The sequence below is a fragment of the Spea bombifrons genome, chromosome 1 (assembly GCF_027358695.1).
Source record: "Spea bombifrons isolate aSpeBom1 chromosome 1, aSpeBom1.2.pri, whole genome shotgun sequence".
Taxonomy (NCBI): Eukaryota; Metazoa; Chordata; class Amphibia; order Anura; family Pelobatidae; genus Spea; species Spea bombifrons.
The window spans coordinates 148,374,333-148,392,339 of NC_071087.1; the positions used below are offsets into that span (position 1 = coordinate 148,374,333).

General features: G+C 41.2%; 1 protein-coding gene across 2 annotated transcripts in view; it reads left to right on the forward strand.

The window, feature by feature from the left end:
- The window catches only part of PDE4D (phosphodiesterase 4D), a 326,292-nt gene that overhangs the window by 296,857 nt on the left and 11,428 nt on the right, over positions 1 to 18,007 (forward strand). The window contains exon 1 of one of the 2 annotated variants that reach the window (XM_053448034.1): positions 14,444 to 14,792. The exons of the other annotated variant lie outside the window; for it this stretch is intronic. Within the exon in view, the coding sequence (XP_053304009.1) occupies positions 14,745 to 14,792 (48 nt within the window). The 5' untranslated portion in view covers positions 14,444 to 14,744. Of the gene's footprint in view, positions 1 to 14,443; positions 14,793 to 18,007 lie in introns of those variants that run through there. 2 annotated transcript variants of the gene reach the window in all.

Genomic DNA, 18,007 nt, shown 5'->3' on the forward strand with positions numbered 1-18,007 from the left:
TTTTTTTTTTACATTTATCTTTTTACAATTTTTCCTGTAGTTTTCTTGTTAAAAAAAATAAAATAAAAAAAATCCTGCTTGTATATTCCTCAGAATCTGAAAATTAATTGGTTCAAGCACTGGTTAAAAAGTAGGAGCATTCATTGGTCTTAAAGATGCTGTCCCACTTCTTCTTCTGCTGAATTTACATTCATAGTTCTATTAAATGCCCCAACCCCCTCCCAAAATTAATTCCTTAAATATTGTTTTTTTTTTTTTTTCTCAATCGCATTTATTTGCCGGGAACGCTTAATTATCATGTGACACAAAAGTAGCTACTGATTAAGGATTGAGCGTTTCCGTGCTGATTTTACACTAAGTTTAGTCTCGATAAACTAATGAAAACGTGCTAAAAAGGCTTTAAGTCCCATAGAAATATATATATATATATATATTTCTCATTGAGCTTAAGATCTAGTGTTGTATACAGTAATGCCGGTCAGCACTGCCAAAGACCTGGTTTTATCTTATTTTGTTCTGCAGACCTGGATGCTGCTGCTATTGTATTGTTGGTGACGTTCCCTGCACAAACACAACACTGAGTTCATGCTTTATGGCAATGTTAATGAAGTCCCTTCCTCCATAGGCTTTCATCACGCGGATGGGTGATTAAGAGTGAACCGTTCAATTTTTTACCACAGATGATGTATAAGGAGTCAGGGTGTTTGTTTAGTAGATTAGTGCCAAGTAAACGTGGCCAAAACACACACAAGTGGCTAATACGAATATATGCTAATATTGAAACATTATATTATGAAAAAGGAATATAAGGTTAAAAAAAAAAAACTAAAAAAAATATATATATATGTATTTTTCAAAATCTGAAATTTAATAGTAGTAATAATAATAAGAAAAATGCTGGAGGGCCTCTTTAAGTCTATGAACCCATCAAACCAAAATATACCACGTGGACTGTGACCTTTATCCACTAGGACAGCTGAGAGATACCATCAGAAAGTGCAAACTGCTAATGGGGTACTTAGCAACATAACATTACAGAATATCAACAAGTGGCGCATGTCGTCTCCTCTACCATGTGCTCCAAACCCGTAATCCATTCAAAATGGGTCTGTCGCTTTCCCAAATCCCACATTTCATAGCTCGGCAAACTAAATAAACACGTGTAATGGCGTTTGCCGACTTAAAATAAGCAATAAGCAGCAGCCTTAAGTTCCTGATCCCAGGATCTGCGTGATCACGTCTCCTTAAGTGGTGACCGAGTAGGGCGTGTGAAAGGACACGGACACGGTACGGCCGAAGGGGCGCGCTTTGTGTCAGAGGTGTGGATTGGGACGGAGCCAAGACTCTATATGTCACTCTTATCTTGTAACTTTTGTAATGTATGATTGTGAATACAATTGTGTAAATAAATGCTTTTAAATAGACTTTCTGCTGTTTGGGGCCGTAGAACACCGGCAATCATTCTCTAATAGAGTTCGTGGGAGGAAAGACAGACGGAGGGGATGTGGGGCCGGTACAGGAACTGCCCCTTCTAAATAACATCTGGAATATAATACAAGCGTGGTGTATTAAAAACATGAGCGAGAAAGTGTCTTTTGTCAATTGACCGGCTCTATTTTACTTGTGAATAGTATGGAGGTTCCCCGGGATAAATACCCTAACCCTTTTCGCAGAGGGCTGTTCCTCTACGTGACATTGTCAGGTCATCAGTATGGCAGCTTTCCATTGGCCCTGGATCCTGGAGGTTGTGTATTTACAATAGTATTTTATACAGTGGGGTATGTGGGAGAGATCCTACATCTGTGTGTCATAGCCCAAGAGTTACACACAACAACGCAAATGTCTGGAGACACAGCGGGGGGTGAGCCTTAAACTCGCCCTTTCATTTTGCGTTACGCCCCGGCACGGTTCTCCTGTAAGCAGAGCTGAGTGTGCCCTGTGTATTGCCATGCCCAGGAAGCTGTCTGAAGCTCCTCCTCTTCTGGGAGGGGTTTAGTGAGCAGGTGGGGCTGGCCCTAGATGACCTTTAGTAGGTGGGAGGGAAACAGACTGTGGGTGTGGCCAAATGCCACTTCCCCGCACAGATAGAGAAGAAGAAACTTGGTCAGGAGACCCTGGGAAGGAGGGCTTCCCTCGTAGACTTCTTGGGTTTGGAAATGCATAGTTCAGTTGACGAGGTGACCTCCATACTGTATATAGCAAATCTCTAAGGGGTTAAACTGCCCATTTACACGGCAGACATATAAAGTAAATGCCCAATCCGCCAGTCCTGTTGTCGCCTAACCCTGTAATCACAGTTGGTTGGATGTTTCCCATGATGGGGCACAGAATGCATCTGTTATCTTTAAAGGAACGTTGAAAAGGTTCTAGTGGAACTGCACCTTGCTGCCTTCGTTGTTTTCGTTAAATGTATACCGTAGGTTAGAGGCCATTTTTTTCCTTGGCTGCATATGGAATCCAGAGATGTAAAGTGAAGACTGCTCGGCACCCATCAATATGGATACCAATCTCCTGAATTGTTAACCTTTGCTTTTTGTATAGAAGCCAAGTGACAAAGCTATAAATGTTTCTGTTTGTGTATTTCAAGCTTGTTTTCTTCCTCGTTGGACTGGCGGTGTGCTCCTGCTGTACGTGCCGCATGTCAAGTCTGGACTGAACATTCAGACCCTTATACGCTTAGAAAGTTAGGAAGCATCACAGCTTCACTTTGTAATCCAATTATTAGAAATATAGCGTTGGTCTTGTCTTCGAATCTGGATAGCTTTATGCCAATCCAATGCATAGCCTCTACCACTTCTGCAGGGAGGCCGTTTCATTTATCTGTCACTCTCTGTGTAAAATAAAACTTCCACACGTTGACCCTCTAGTTTTAGGTCGTCACCTCTTGTTCAAACATTTCTCCTTATACCTATTTTTCTACATCTATATTCAGAAAGCACCTTTTTTTTGGAAATGGTAATAAAGATGAATGCGTTTCTCCCCGGTTCTTTGTAAAGTAACATACGTGTTTCCGTGTGCATTGGACATGTGCTAGTTAGATAAATATTTGGATCTAGAGGCTTTCTGTTTAATGTTCGCAATCTGATTGTTTTGCAGAGAAGACGAATGACAAATTTCATTTGTAAATTGCCATATTTTGAATTTAAGTATCACCCGAGGACCTCAAGCCCTATATTCCCTCCGTGGGTTTCAGATCTTTACCTGAGAGACTTGCCACCAGATATTTCAGATTGCCAAAGTGACGCTTGTTATGGAGGATCCGTTATAGTCGGTTCTTTCCGCACCAGCAGACATCGTCAGCTCTTAGGAAAGAGGGACATCGGCCTACCTGGGAACTCTCTGGGCTTCTGAAGGTCCGGTTCAGTTTGTGGCCACACTGGCCCACTTGGCCTATGCCCCAGTTTGCCAGAAGGCTGGTCCAGGCTTAGCTTCTCTTAGATTTGATATCCTGAAGTAGGTATGTCTGTGGTGTAGCATGGATTAATCCATTGATTCACACTCAGTAAAGATGTTAAGACCTCTGTCTTTATTGTACGGTGTGGTTTAAAACTTTGCAAAACCCTGAACCCCCGAAGAGACATTCACTTAGCAATGGTATAAAGGCTGTCATATTACATTATCCCAAAGCGTCTGCCAGTAATTATGTGATAAAACACTTACACAATCTTCAACAACGTAGTTAATCATGTCTCGGTGACATCACCGCCTAATTGGTTTTCTAACCTACTGTGAACCTTCCAGGAACATTTAAGGTGATTGTCAACACGGCGGCGTGGGACACGGGCCAACTACCTTATGGGGTTTAATAGTAGCATTGCCCGTAACCTCCAGAAAAGAATTGGTGTAATCTGAAGTTCCCGTTTTAATTGGTGCCGTTGTGAAATTATGTAGGAGATCCGGGTAGTGGAGAAGATACTGAGAAGCCAGATATTCTGCAGACCTGGTTATAGTCTTCTGGCTTTTAGATTGGGAAGTTCTTGTAGTTCTTTTTACCCTCATTTGGAAACATTTAAATTAACGTCTTTAGGTAATGTAAATAAATTCATATATTTTTTTTTATTATGTCTGCCTCGTGTTCGTTTATATGACGCTGACACTCGTGAATTAGATATTGTCTCAGAGGAGCCGCTGGCCAGCTTTGCTTCCTCCGGGGCAAACGTACGCGAGAGCACGTTGGTCGGCATTGTTGACACAGATTCCTTTATGTCATTCATTAAATTATGTTCTGGGTACGTCAATGAACTTGGTTTCTGTGTATAGGATTCAAGGGGTCCTGAACCATCTACTATGTCATGTATGCGAGCAGGGGCAAGCAGCAGGCATTGAGTTTTTATAGTTGCCATAAACATACCAAAAACGTCCTCGGTTACAATTTAATGTATTCTGTATAGCCAGGAGTATAGTAACCATTTGTCTGCCCATCTTTACTTCTTTAGATTCAAACCTCAACCAGTCTTGACTTCTACTCAGGGTAGTCGTATGCCTGTTCCATGCATGCTTCAATTTCCTTGCTGTATTGCATTCTATTGCTTGTTCTGGAAGCCTCCGCCACTTATCTACCACCCTCTAAACAGAGATGAATTCAACACATTGAAGCAATGGCTTATTATTGTGATATGGCGCTAAACTGTGCTGTGGTAACATAGTCCATAAGGGCCCACAGTTAGGGTACGTAGTGCTACGGCGAGTGTGTGTAATGGAGAATGCTTGTGTCAACATTTGTTCAACATTTGTTCCTGTCCATTGAATGTTGTTTTAATTTGCCGATGTTTATTAATATTAGATATTCCCTTGCTAACAAGACCAGGATTGGTGAGCGGTGCATCCGCATCGAGATGGTGAGTTGTCGGTGAGCGTGTCCAGGCCGCTCAGCATCTCCATCCAGTGCTGCATGCTGATCACCTCCGTGCCTGCTGGCAGCTATCACTGCCGGTGCGGTGCAGTGCGATGCGGTGCAGGCACCGTAATAACGAGCACCTAGTAGGCCTGCGATAAACAAACAGGTCTGACAGGAGGAGAGAAAAAACCCGGCGGTCTGACCGGAGGATGTGTCCTTAGCAACAAGCTGCCACGGAGATGCCGTTTGGATTCACTGCATCCCGTCTGGCCGCCAGACTTCAGAGCATTCCCCCGGATTTAAGCTGCGTTAGGAATACCGTTGCGGCATCCAAACACAAACTGTTAGAAATGGCTAGCTGGAGAGTAAACTGCTGTGAAACCTTGGCTTTAGTGCCATAGATATACTGCTTGTTTATAAGTGTGGGAAGGCTGCAGATAATGATTGGCGTTCACCTTTGTTAATGACATTGTTATTATTAGAGACTATGAACAGCTTAGTAAGGGTGAGAAACCTGTATTCTATTTCATTTTTTTTTAATGTAGTTTTCATGTTATATCCGCTACAAATGTTTATTAGTCCTGAACGATGATTAAGTCTCCACTAGGTGGCAGCAAACGTGTTTTGCCAACGACATCGGTTGTACCTGTCCGACCTCCAGACAGATCACCTCATAGTGTCCCTCGAGGTCGTGAGAGTGAGGAGCTACTAATAGCCGCCTTTCTTGAACAGACATACCCCTAGCCAGATGGTGACAAATTGTTAGGAGTATTTGGAAGTCAGGCTCTTCGGACCTTTTATCACCTTTTACCACATTTTCTCAATCTTGAAGTACATTGGGAACATTATGTTTTGAATTCAGGGCAGGATTGTTTTAGCCATGCCCATATTTACCCAAGTGCTTTCTTTGAACTCTATAAGCATAAATGCATACATCTTTTTAATCATTTTTAAACAATTCTACTAAACAGGTGCTAATGATCATTAATTGTAATATGTAGGTTGAAGCACAATCATTAGTTGAAATGGAAACATCGGGGCAGGAGGAATAAAACTGGGTGAGGAACAGCCAGACTCACGGACAAGGTGAGTTTGCTGAAGAGAGGTTAATGTCAAAAGTCATACCCCGTGACCAGACTCTCTCCCAGCCAGAAATTTAAATGCAGACAAAGAAACGAGCAATGCTAAGGACCATATAAGCAGTGCCAAGGAAACTTGCCTTCACAATCAGAAGATGTCCAGCGGTGCCGTCAGCTCAGCGTTGGTTGTACCAGGGTCCCACGGTTTTCTGCCATCTATTGTCCGAAGAAGTCTGGTCAGAAGTGGTCTACATGGAAGACTTGTTATCAAAAAGCCATACCTCCGATGTGGAAACAAGGGCGACTCAACAAAACACAGGAACCGGGGTGCAGAAAAGTGGCAACAGGTTGTTCAGGAATAGGTGTTTGCCTCTTCAGTTTGAGAAATACATGCAAATACATGCATCTGTTTGGCCGCAAATTTATTTTACAGTATGACAATGGCAAACACCCAGCCAAAGTCATTAAGAACTATCTTCAACATAAAGAAGTACAAGGAGTCCTGGAAGTGATGGAATGGCCCCTACAGATCCCTGATCTCAACATCGAGTCTGTGATTACATGAAGAGAGAGAGAAGCAACTGAGGCAGCCTACATTCACAGAAAAATTGTGGTTAGTTCTCCAAGATGTTTGAAACAACCTGCCTGCCAGGTTCCTTGTATCTAGAAGAATTGATGCTGTTTTGAATGCAAAGTGTGGTCACACCAAATGTTTATTTGATTTAAGAGTTTTCTATTTAATCGCTTACATGGTTAAATATATATATATATATATATATATATATATACATAGTATTTCTGAGTGTTAGGTCTAATATATATATATATATATATATATATATTATATATATATATATTATATCAGGGCTTGACAAATTTGTTGTGAATCTAGGCGCCAGGTAAAAAAGTTAGGAGCCAGGATTTTTTTAAACTAACAGTTGGTCAGGAGGGATCCGATCATCATCAGCCCACTTACTAAACTCACAGCGTTTGACCTGGAAGCACCCTGGACTTTCAGGTCAGTGCTGTTTGTTTTTTTTTTTTAAATACATTTTTTTCATTTTTTTAACTCTTTCGATGCTGATGTTCCATTGGAGCACAGCATTGACAGATATTTAGTCCCCACAAGCTTGTGGGGACAAATGTTAACCCCTGCAATGCCACGAATGTGTCATACACAATTGTGGCATTGAAGGGGTTAACGCTGCACTGTCGCTCTCATGGAGTGATCAGGCAGCAGGGGGCTGGTCTCCACACTCATGGCGAGACCAAAGAACCCTCTCCCCCTGTCCTTGAAGCTGCCTCTGGCAGCTGGGAAGCAATTGCTGGTCTATAGACCAGCCACTGCAGGGGGAGTCTATGATGACTGCTGTAGGCTTCTATGCCTACAGGAATCATCAAAGGGCTTGTGGGGGCTCGTTTTTTTTGCTGTTGCTGGTCTGCCTGGGCTTCCAGGCAGACCACCGGCAGCAGAGCCCCTTACAAAACGGGAGTTAACCCCTAAAACGCCGCGATCGCGGCATTGAAGGGGTTAACGCTGCACTGTCGCTCTCAGGGAGCGATCAGGCAGCAGAGGGGTGTTGGGGCTGGTCTCCACACTCATGTGGAGACCGAAGAACCCTCTCCCCTGTCCCTGAAGCTGCCTCTGGCAGCTGGGACTCAATTGCTGGTCTATGGACCAGCCATTGCAGAGGGAGTCTCTTTGATGACTGCTGTAGGCTTCCATACCTACAGGAGTCATCAAAGGGCTTGTGGGGGCTCGTTTTTGCTGTTGCTGGTCTGCCTGGGCTTCCAGGCAGACCACCAGCAGCAAAGCCCCCAAAACGGGAATTAACCCCTAAATGCCGCGATCGCGGCATTGAAGGGGTTAACGCTGCGCTGTCGCTCCCATGGAGCGACCAGGCAGCTGGGGGGTGTTGGGTGAGGTCCCCAGACTTGTGTGGGGACCCAATCAACACACAAACCCCTTCCCTGAGGCTGCCTGTGGCAGCTGAAAACACGATTGCTGCTTTTCCAGCAACCGCGTTTTCAGCCTACAGGCTCACTCCGTGGGAGTGATCTCAGGCTCGGGGGCGGGCTCGGATGGCTGTGCTGCAGCAGCGCCCCCGTGTGGTGACTCAGCCTCTTACATCCACAATTTTTTCTGGATGTAAGAGGCTGACAAAACCTAGGCGCCAGGACAAAATTCTCTGTCGCCATGGCGACCTGGCGCCTGGGATTTGTCGAGCCCTGTATTATATATATCAGAATGGTTGAGACCAAATTTTCTTGTAGTCAAAGGGTTGATCGCTGCATTATGTAGGAAAAGCAGCCTTACAGATGTTGTCTACATAGTATCATGTATAGGAGCTGAACGTTGGCTCTGTGTGCCCCCTAGTGGATGATGTGAGGAATAACATAGTCCGTGAGCTTTGACGTTAGATGTTCTCTTTGCTTGTGTTTAATTGGAAAGTGAAATCAGTAGCACTTTATTCTTTAACATAGATCTACAAGCCTGCTTCACCGGGTTATATTATTTCTGCAAATCAGCCGTGCACAGGGTTAAATCCACAAACTGAGTTAATATATTAGAAGCATGTGCATGCTGTAAGTCTCTTCCCAATTGGCTCGATTGGTACGCCAAACCCATGACTTGAAGAAAAGTACTGTAACTGTAGTTTGCCCTTAATTTGCAAAAATGCAATATTCTAAAAGAGTACTTTATAGCAGACTAGATGGATCCAATAGTTCTTAAACTCTAAAAATCCTTCCAATTTCTTTTCTTTTTGTCCCCATAATAAATGTTTTGACTAGACGAAATGCTAAGTGAATACAGAAAACACCGCTGGCTTTGTATTGGAAATGTTCTAATTTAAAAACAATTCATTCTTTAACTTGAATTTCCAAAAAAGTTATTTACCCAAATCAGTGTCATAGTCTTATTGACCCAGACACGTTTCCTTGTGAATAATTTTGATGGGTGGATGTTGTGCTGTCTTCCATCTGGTGACCTTCCACTAATGTTCCTAATGTTCTAAACCGCTCAAGATATGTTACAAGCCGTGCCATAACCTCGCCGCATAGCTGGCATTGTGAAGATGCCTTGCTCGTCTTTCCGACACGACGAACATTAATGGACTCATGAACTCCGCTAGGGATAAACGGCAAACGCCGGTCTAATTTACGCTGGGTCTGGCAAAGCAAAGGCATATGGAAAGTTGGAGATGTTTGTGCGTGGCAGGTGTTTGACGTCATTTCATTTTGTCCTCTGGGAGCCTCTATGAAGTGCGGATTTTTTTTTGTTGTTGCAATTTTGAAATCACCTGATTTTTTTTTTTTAAATTCATTTAAAAAAAAAAGGAATATTTGTTAAATTCAGTCTAAAGTCACAAATGGAATAACCGTAAAGGAAACCCAATTGTGGGATTGAACCCTTCGTTGGGCAGTTATTTTATGTCCAGGCCCGTGTGTTTACATACATTTTGGGCAGATACATAAAATTCAACCTGTTCTATTCTTTTAAATATTGTTTTTGAAAACATAATCTCACTGTAGCTTCCAGATTCATGCGTTAAAGAATAAAATCAAAGTGTGACGCTGTATGTAATGACTGCTGATCGCGCCAAACACAAAATGATGTGCATCTAACACATATAGTAAAGAAATACATAGAGATAAACAAGAACCGAATACGGTAATTACAATAACCGCTATGATAGAGTTCAGCTTTCACGGGATATATCCGGTTACCATGAGAACTTCACCGAGAAGTAAACGCGTCTTGGAGACTTGGGAATATCCACTTTTGCAACAAGGCTTTCTTCCATCAGTGTCCGGATTACACAGATGTGATATTTACCTTCAGTTGATGAGATCTGCCCTTTTCATTCATCTTGTGTGTACTCCATGTGAGCCGCATAAATGTATCGCTGTATCTGCCTCGCTGGGCTCCCGAATAATGAGGGACGGAGGTCTTCTGAGCCGGTGAACTGGCCTCACTCCCCCATGCGTTCATGGGCATGGAGGACATGCTGTTTGCCTTCCTACCCCGTTCCTGATGTCATGGACTACAAACTTGTTTTAGATTTTTTCTGTTTAAAATAATTTAATTCATGTCTATATGCACTATATTAATGCGAAGTCGTCGTTGATAAAGTGGATTCAGTAGAGAGAAGGAGCCACCAAGGAGCTTTCCCTGGTGATGCCGGTAAAACCGCATTGTGATGTATGGTCGCTAGTTATGTAATAGGCCCATATCCTTATCTGCTTAATTTGATTACCTTGGTTAAGCATAATCTGGAATTAGCGATGTGAGAGCGTTTGTTGCTATTCTGGTTATGTCATAAACACCTGACGTAGACGGAGAATGAAGCTCGGAGCTGGGGCTTGGATCGTCATAGATCCCAGCTTCTTGTAAACAATCAATGCCTTTACAGATGTTGCTGGTGGTAATTCCTGTGAATCAGCAGTAATGCGTATTGCAACACTAAGGACTTTAACCTCTACGTCCATGCTTTACGGTTTAAAGTAGTTTGTGTTCTGTTTAATATTTTTGATACACACTTCCTTGTTTTTAGGCAACATTTAAAACTATTTTGTAGACCATGTCTTGACTGGTTTTAGATAAAATTAAAAAAAAAAAAGTTAACTTCAGGTAAAATAATGCTGATCGTGCCTTTTTCAGTGATCAGGTTCTAACTATTTCTTCTGTTGGACCTTAATGTCCTCCTTTCCTCCTGTGATGACATTTTCCTCTCCTAGTGTCTTCTTTCCTCTTCTAATGCCCTTAGTGTGTTTGGGTATGGGTTTATCTGTGATCTGTAGCCATTACAGTCAATAACTAGCCAGATAATTGCAAGAACATTCTTCATGAATTAGAACATTTTAGGTTACAGTTTTAATATTTCTGTGCAATCGGCATAATTCCAAAAATGACTAAATGTTTCTGAAAATTTGAAGTAACACAATGGATATTTCACAGCGGTGTTACGAGTTCCCCAGTGTTACCCAAGTCTGCTTGTTTTGAGTAAGATCGCCAAATTCATTCAGCACTTCATCTTCTCAAAACTCTGTAAGACCTTTACTTACAAAGTGTTAAGTATTCAAAATACAAAATAATCACCTTATTTCTGAGCTATTAAATTGTGCTGAATATTTTCTGCAGCCCCGTTTTCTACCATATTTATCAAAAGCAAATAGAATCTTTCATTTTAAGAAAGTTTTATTTGATTCTAAGAACACTAGAGGGCGCAAAACATCAATAAATACGTTGAAAATGGCTTTAGTAGGTAGAATAAATTGACTTTGTAATGCAATGTAAATAATGAGATGGGCGTATCTGTATGGGTCCGAGAAAAGATGAACACTTCAGTTGGAGGTAGTATGTTTTTTTGGGCCAACGTAGAAGATGATCTATAGTCGTACAAGCTGCTGATGAGACCTTAGAGGTCACTAAAGTTTAAAGACTGAACACAGGCAATAAAAATCAATAGTTATAAAATGTTCTTTACCTGGGCCTTTATCAAAAGTAACGTATTTTCTGACTCTGCATCAGGTTAGTGTTTGTGACCTCTACAGGTCATGGAGAACCCATGGGACCTTCTAGCAGCATGGTGGGATTGTCTTTCACTTTTAGTGTTAAGAGTCCTCTAAGGCTTACTTGAAAGGAATCATGGCAGGTGTTTTGTAGCAACTGAATAAATTATATTTTGGCTGTTCAGGTGAGTTTAGTTACAGAATCATCTGTTGAAATTTAGAAATGGCAACATCCGACCGTTAGCTAGTGCCTGGGACCACAATTTCAGTAAGACCCCTAATTAAATGAAATTAAGATAAACAATAAAATGACTTGAATTCTCTTTAAAAAAAAAAAAATATATATATATCCATAATAACAATTTCACCCTTGCTTCTAGCGCATCAATGCTACATGGTGAGGCTTAAGTGTGTGTGTGTATATACCATATTTGCTCGATTATAAGATGACCCTTCCAAAATTTGAATATTAATTTAGGAGAAAAGGCCTGAATATAAGACTATACCCTGTAGGATAAAAGTAGCAGACATGCAGGCGTCCACCGGCTGCCAGAGAGGAGGATCCAGGTCGCCCGCAGAGCTGCGGGGATCTGGATCTTAGTCTTGTAGTCAGACCTCGGTTTGAGGTTGAATTATAAAATGACCTCGAATATAAGACGAGGAGTATTTTTCAGAGCACTTTCTCAGAAAAAATCTTGTTTTATAATCCAGCAAATACGATAATCCGTATTGTATAATTGTAGGTGCCTTCATTCAACTCTTTTTGTAATAGATATAGCTATATTGGAAACGTCCATCTATTTAAGAAGTTGTTCTTGCTTTGTATTCTTCCTGCTGTCCATTAACTGAGTTAATCCCTTTTTTGAGATGCTTCAGTTTTATTTCAATGCATAATTTTAATTGCATTACCACATATTCACTAAAACATGGATTATTTATTTGGGGAATAATTGCATAACTGGAGATTGCTTCTGTGTTGACTTGTTCCTTTAACAGAAGCAGGGTTCATTTTCTCTGTAGTGTCTTCATTTTAGCCATTTTAGGACCATTTTCCAAAAGAAAAAAAAAAAGAAAACCAGAGTGCAGAAAATAGCATTTCCTTTAAATGGAACAATAGCTTTGCGAAGGCTCTACGGAACAAAAAATAGAATGTTCCCTCGCCAGCTTTTACCTAAAGTAATGAAGAGTTATTTGGATGTAAGTATCTCATCTCGGCCCCGTCGTACAGACCTCGCTTTCAAGCTTGCGTTTGCGGGTCTGTTAAGAAACTGGGTCAGCTCATCTGAAAAAAATGTTTCAGCTCCAGACTCGGATTCTGCAACTCAGTAACAAAGCGTGAAAAATGAATTCAAGACTTCTTCTGGATTCAACTTCAATATTAGCTGCAAAATTGGGTCAGCAGTGACATTTCCAACAAGCCTCGCAGTCTCTCACACTCATGCTAATATTTGTGATTGTATCTCTAATTTGATCCATACACTGTGCAACAGCATGATTGCACTTTTAGATCCTGGGGTATAATGGCCCTTCTGGCCCCGGGGGCAGGATAAGTTTGTAGTTTTGTTGTAGGATACAAGTAGGGTTTTTCATGCGCGCCAGTTTAGCTCACCAGGGTTGGCCCTTGATGCGTATTTTCTCCTTACCTATGACTTTGCTTTTACCGTACAGCTCCTTTCCTTCGCTACCGGGTACCAGCCTGCACGTGTTGGCTTCAAGATCGTTTTTTTAGTGCCCAGTACACTGCGCTATTATAAAATACTTTATTATATGAGGTCACCTTCCAGAAACCTGCATTCAACTTATTTTAAATCAGTCAGTCGCTTTTCCCAAATCCTACGTGTTCTGTCCACTAAATAATATATAAATATATTGCTGGGGGAAATGTATCTGTTCTTACAATGATTCCTCCCCATTAACCCTTCACTGCCCTGTTACTGATTGTTGTTGAGACAGCCTTTGGAAAAGAGAAGATGATTGATTAATACTGGCTGCCACACACTGCCACCTGGTTAACTACACAGAGCACACGCTATTTATAATGTTTATTCATGAGTTTATCAAAAGTTTTAGGCAGGTGTGAAAGAGTGATGTAAAGTAAGAATGCTTTCAAACATAGATGTATTAGTAGTTTATTTTTATTATTTAACGGAATGCAAAGTGAGCGAATAGAAGAAAAATCTAAATTAAATCAATATTTGGTGCAGCCGCCCTTTGCCATTAAAACAGCATCAATTCTTCTCGGCACAATTCTTCTTCTTCTTAAGGAATTCGGCATCAAAGAGACCATTCATTCTCCCCAAATCTCCATTTCCAGAAATGCAGCCCCAAATCCCTTTGAATTAGTCAGTTTAGCTGAAATTAATAATGCGTTTGTGTCTGTGGCAAAAAGTGGCCTGTATTAGTCCTCGTTTTGGCAAAAATCATCCCAAGGGGGTATTCTTACCTGTAAAGAATAATGAATGGGGGGGGGGAACAGTGCTTCTGCCGTGTGCATCTCTGACTCTGAGCGTGATGGGAGTTAACATCCAGTGTAACTGGATAAAATGGCAAATAAGACTCAAAATAGGTGTCGGATAGATAATGGGCATGATGAAAATACGCTGTACTAGATCCTGCTGTTCCGCAGATGCAGACCGTTGTATTCTTTTGTCTTAATTCATACACATTCGCTGTAAAGAAGAAACGTTTCTTGAAAAGTCCCGGAAAGCTCTCTATGAGTAACCGAGATGCAGCAGAGGAGGTTCAAAGTGTGCTAATGAATGATGTGTGTGCGGCGCAGGTACGGCAGGGATTCCATTACTAAATGTCATTTACAAAAGCGAGAGAAGCCGAGGAGATTCACCGTCTCTGCCAATCGGAGCATCTCCCTCCTGGTATCCTCTGCCTTCACCGAGGGAGGCGATTGGCTGGCTTGGGAGATTAGGGGCGGGCCGCAGGCTCTGCATGCTTTTCCTTGAAGGTCTCTGTATGGTAGCTGGTAGAGCCGGTCGCTCATGTAGCTGAGCATCTCTCCATACATTATTCATTGCGTCCTGGTGCACGGGAAACATGCAGAGTCCCAGCTCCCCGGATCTTGATTCAGCTCCAGCCGTTCCTTCGTTCTTGGTGATCGTGGACCACTGTAGCCCTGTGGATTTTTACAAATGGTATTCGTACAGCCGGAACTCGGCTCATTGGGATTTTATTCCAGAACACAGCATATGTACCTAAAGCCGCTTTTTCGCACAAAGACCCAGCAAAGTCAGAGACTAACTGCCATTTAAAAAAACACAACAATAACCACAACGTGTGCAGATAATCTAATAGCTGCCAAGATGCCTGAAGCAAATTATTTACTTTCTGTGTCCTGGGGATACATAAAGGTAAACATTTTTGTTGTTTATGCTGTTTGTAAACAATCTTTGATGTCAAATGGATCCGGCTTATTCTGCCGCTGGGTGTTCGGGAGCTATTGTGAACCTCTCAGGTTTTCTGTTGATTTAAAAAAAGCTTTTTCACGTTGGATTGTGTTATTACTAACATTTTAGAACAAAAGGGGAAAGCTTACCTTTTTGATTACTGTCCAATGGAAGCCCCCAAAAACAAAATACTATGTGTTTGCATTCTGGTATATGATAAATATATATATTTATATATATTATTTTTTTTTGTATTGTGGCTGCTGGCAGGGGTTCTCCTACGGTTCTTTTTATGTTTACCTGTGCTCGGTACACAATGTGCTTGATTATTGACCGCAGGTCTAGAAGGTGAAATAAGACCCTAATCCAGTGAATTGATTTCATGTTCTATTCCTGGATACGTTGTGTAGCAATCATTTCAATCAAAAATACATATCTTGATTGGTTCCATAAGCTCTGTCTGTTTATTAATCTCTCTATAGTAAGCACCTGCTGGGTGCTACCATCAGATGTTTCCAGTAATGGTTTGTCTTGTTTCATGTTAAAAATCATCACACTTATAAATATGTATTTTTGTTCTTTCTGGTTAAAATATCCCCTTCAGAAACCCATAGGGCAAATTCTTTTTGGGTACAGTGCTGTGTATATAACAGAACAGGTCTTATTATTCTGCGGAGGGGGAGTAAAGAAAAAAAAATGGTTGAGTGACATAAGAATTTGGTAAAGACCGTCCCCATTTTTTTGTTGTTAATGCTTTCAGCGCCATTAAAAAAAGCTGTTACCCCCATCGCTGGATCAATTGATCTTGTGAATGTTTTCATAATAGAGAAAAGCATTATGTGCTAATATATATGTGTGTAATATAGATATATATATATATAGATATAGATATATATAGATATAGATATAGATATATATGGGTGAGAGTGAAGGTATATGTTTACCCCGTTAGAGGAGGCAGTAGGGGTTTAAAGGGTCTTGTTTGTCAGTAATAACCGACCTACGCATGATTTGTAACCTAAAGAGCGAGGCATTGCAGGATGGATCGATTGTCTTTAAATTGATCTGTGTTATTATACATTAGTGCTGTTTTTAGATGCATAATGCTCGAGAATATACCTTCTGTCACCGGAATAATCAGTCAATCAAGCGGGTGACCCAAAAACCAAATGGAGTGTGATTTACGGAGTACTCGGATATAATGGACTTTTTCCAGTTAATATGTAGCATCTAATTTTGATTCATTCATTCGCATTTTATATTAGAGAGGATATAAAGCATTATATCTCACTTGGTTCATCTGCTTAGTTCTGTGTATGTACAAGACGGATGTGTAGGCATAAACACATATATATTTAAATTCTCTGTCCTCCCCATCAACAATTACCCATGGTCTTTGGACAGAAAGCAAATATAAAAGCTAGATGCTCTAAACAAAAAACAAAAAAAAGAGCAATTCTTACTGAGAAGGTGGTAGATAAGTGGAACAGCCTCCCAGCCGACATGGTAGGGGGTAGTACAGTAAACATGCATTTGGATAGGCATAAGGGTATTGTGACTCTAAGAAAAGACCAAGGGGTATTAAAGGTTTGAGTTTTTAACAGCAGGAAAAATGGGCAGACTAAATGGGCTGAATGGTTCTTATCTGCAGTCAAATTCTGTGGATCTACTAAGACCGATTCTGATTTGGAATTATTATGGTGTAGATAGATTAGTGAAATGATCGCCGAATAATGAAAGTTTGAACCTGTGATGGTTCTGGCCAGGAATTTGTGTTCTGATGATGAGAATGTTATAGAGGGATTGTGACAGAATGAGAAGGGGCGGGCGGTCAGTAGCGTCTCGGCAGAGTACGTGGGGCGTTGGTAATACCATCTCACGGGCAACACACTTAAGGGACTTCGGTTACATAATTGGAGGATTAACAGGCAAGGGAGATAGAAAAGGAATTTTAATTGGGCAGCAGTGTACTCGGGGAGCACAGTTTCAAACCTCTTTTATATATTAAAAATCACAATTACCTGCAAAAAAAAGTGCCTTTTCACTTCATATACGGTAGCATAATCTAAATTTAGGAACTCTTTAAACAAATCTTTTCCCTGAATAATCTGGCTTGCCTCTCTTTTAAAAAGTGTTTTCAGTCGAAAACAATTCTAGTTTTCACTTAATGTTTTAGACAGCTGCATACTTGTCTTGTATGTGTGTTCTAGCTCTGGTATCATAGGCCAGTTTCCCACACAAACAAATCGTTGTTATACTGCCTTGTGGCAAACAATGGAATGACTTGGTCTTAATCGCCCAGAGGCACCTTTTAACTCACAAATGACTATGGAGGAAAGGACTTCATAAGGCAGACAGGACTTTAGTATTGGTGCTAAGAATCAGCTCAATGTGGCGTTTCAGCAGGAGAAGTCAGCCAAAATACCTTATGATTGACAGCTATGGCAGCCTCAAGGTCTACAGGTCTGTCCCAAGAAGTTTTTGGGACAAATTAAAATAAAACCAAGTTCTCTTTAATATTAAACTGCATTACTATATACAGCACTTCATGCACTTCTATTCTTAAAGGGGAAAAGTCCATGGGATGACCCTTTTTAGGCAATTGGTCTCACCTCATGTGTTGAGGGCCCTCTATGATCAAAGTTGGCCCATTTATTATTTTACAGGTTTAACAGAATTACAAAGAATTATCCTCCAGCTAATTAACAGCCTTAAAGTTATCTTTTGGGGGTGAAGGGCCCAGAGGAGCCAGTACCTTAGTAGAATATGTCAGAGCGGTGTGACATCTCCAAGGCTTATATGAACGTGCAGGCCAAATGTGTATTTAACTCTAAACATTGTCTGAAGGACTAATCTCATTGTAGTTGTAGAGTTTTGATCTCTGTAATTGGTTTTGAGTATATTGCCCCGGCACGGTTTCATGGGAAATGATCAGTAGGCCCGGCATAAACTGAGGGGTGAATTTGTCCTGCAACGTCTACTCAAACTAAGATGCGTTATGGTCGGCGTGGTATAGGACATGCTCAGGTGGGTCCCTCAGTCCAGTGGCAACCCTATGCAGGTGCTGAGTATGTTTACATGTTAGTGCCAGGTCTGGACAGTGTCCAGTCTCGCTGTTTCCAAAGCGTGTGATCGTTGCACCTCTCTGTAAGAATAGGGCAACAGGTTAATGATCATAT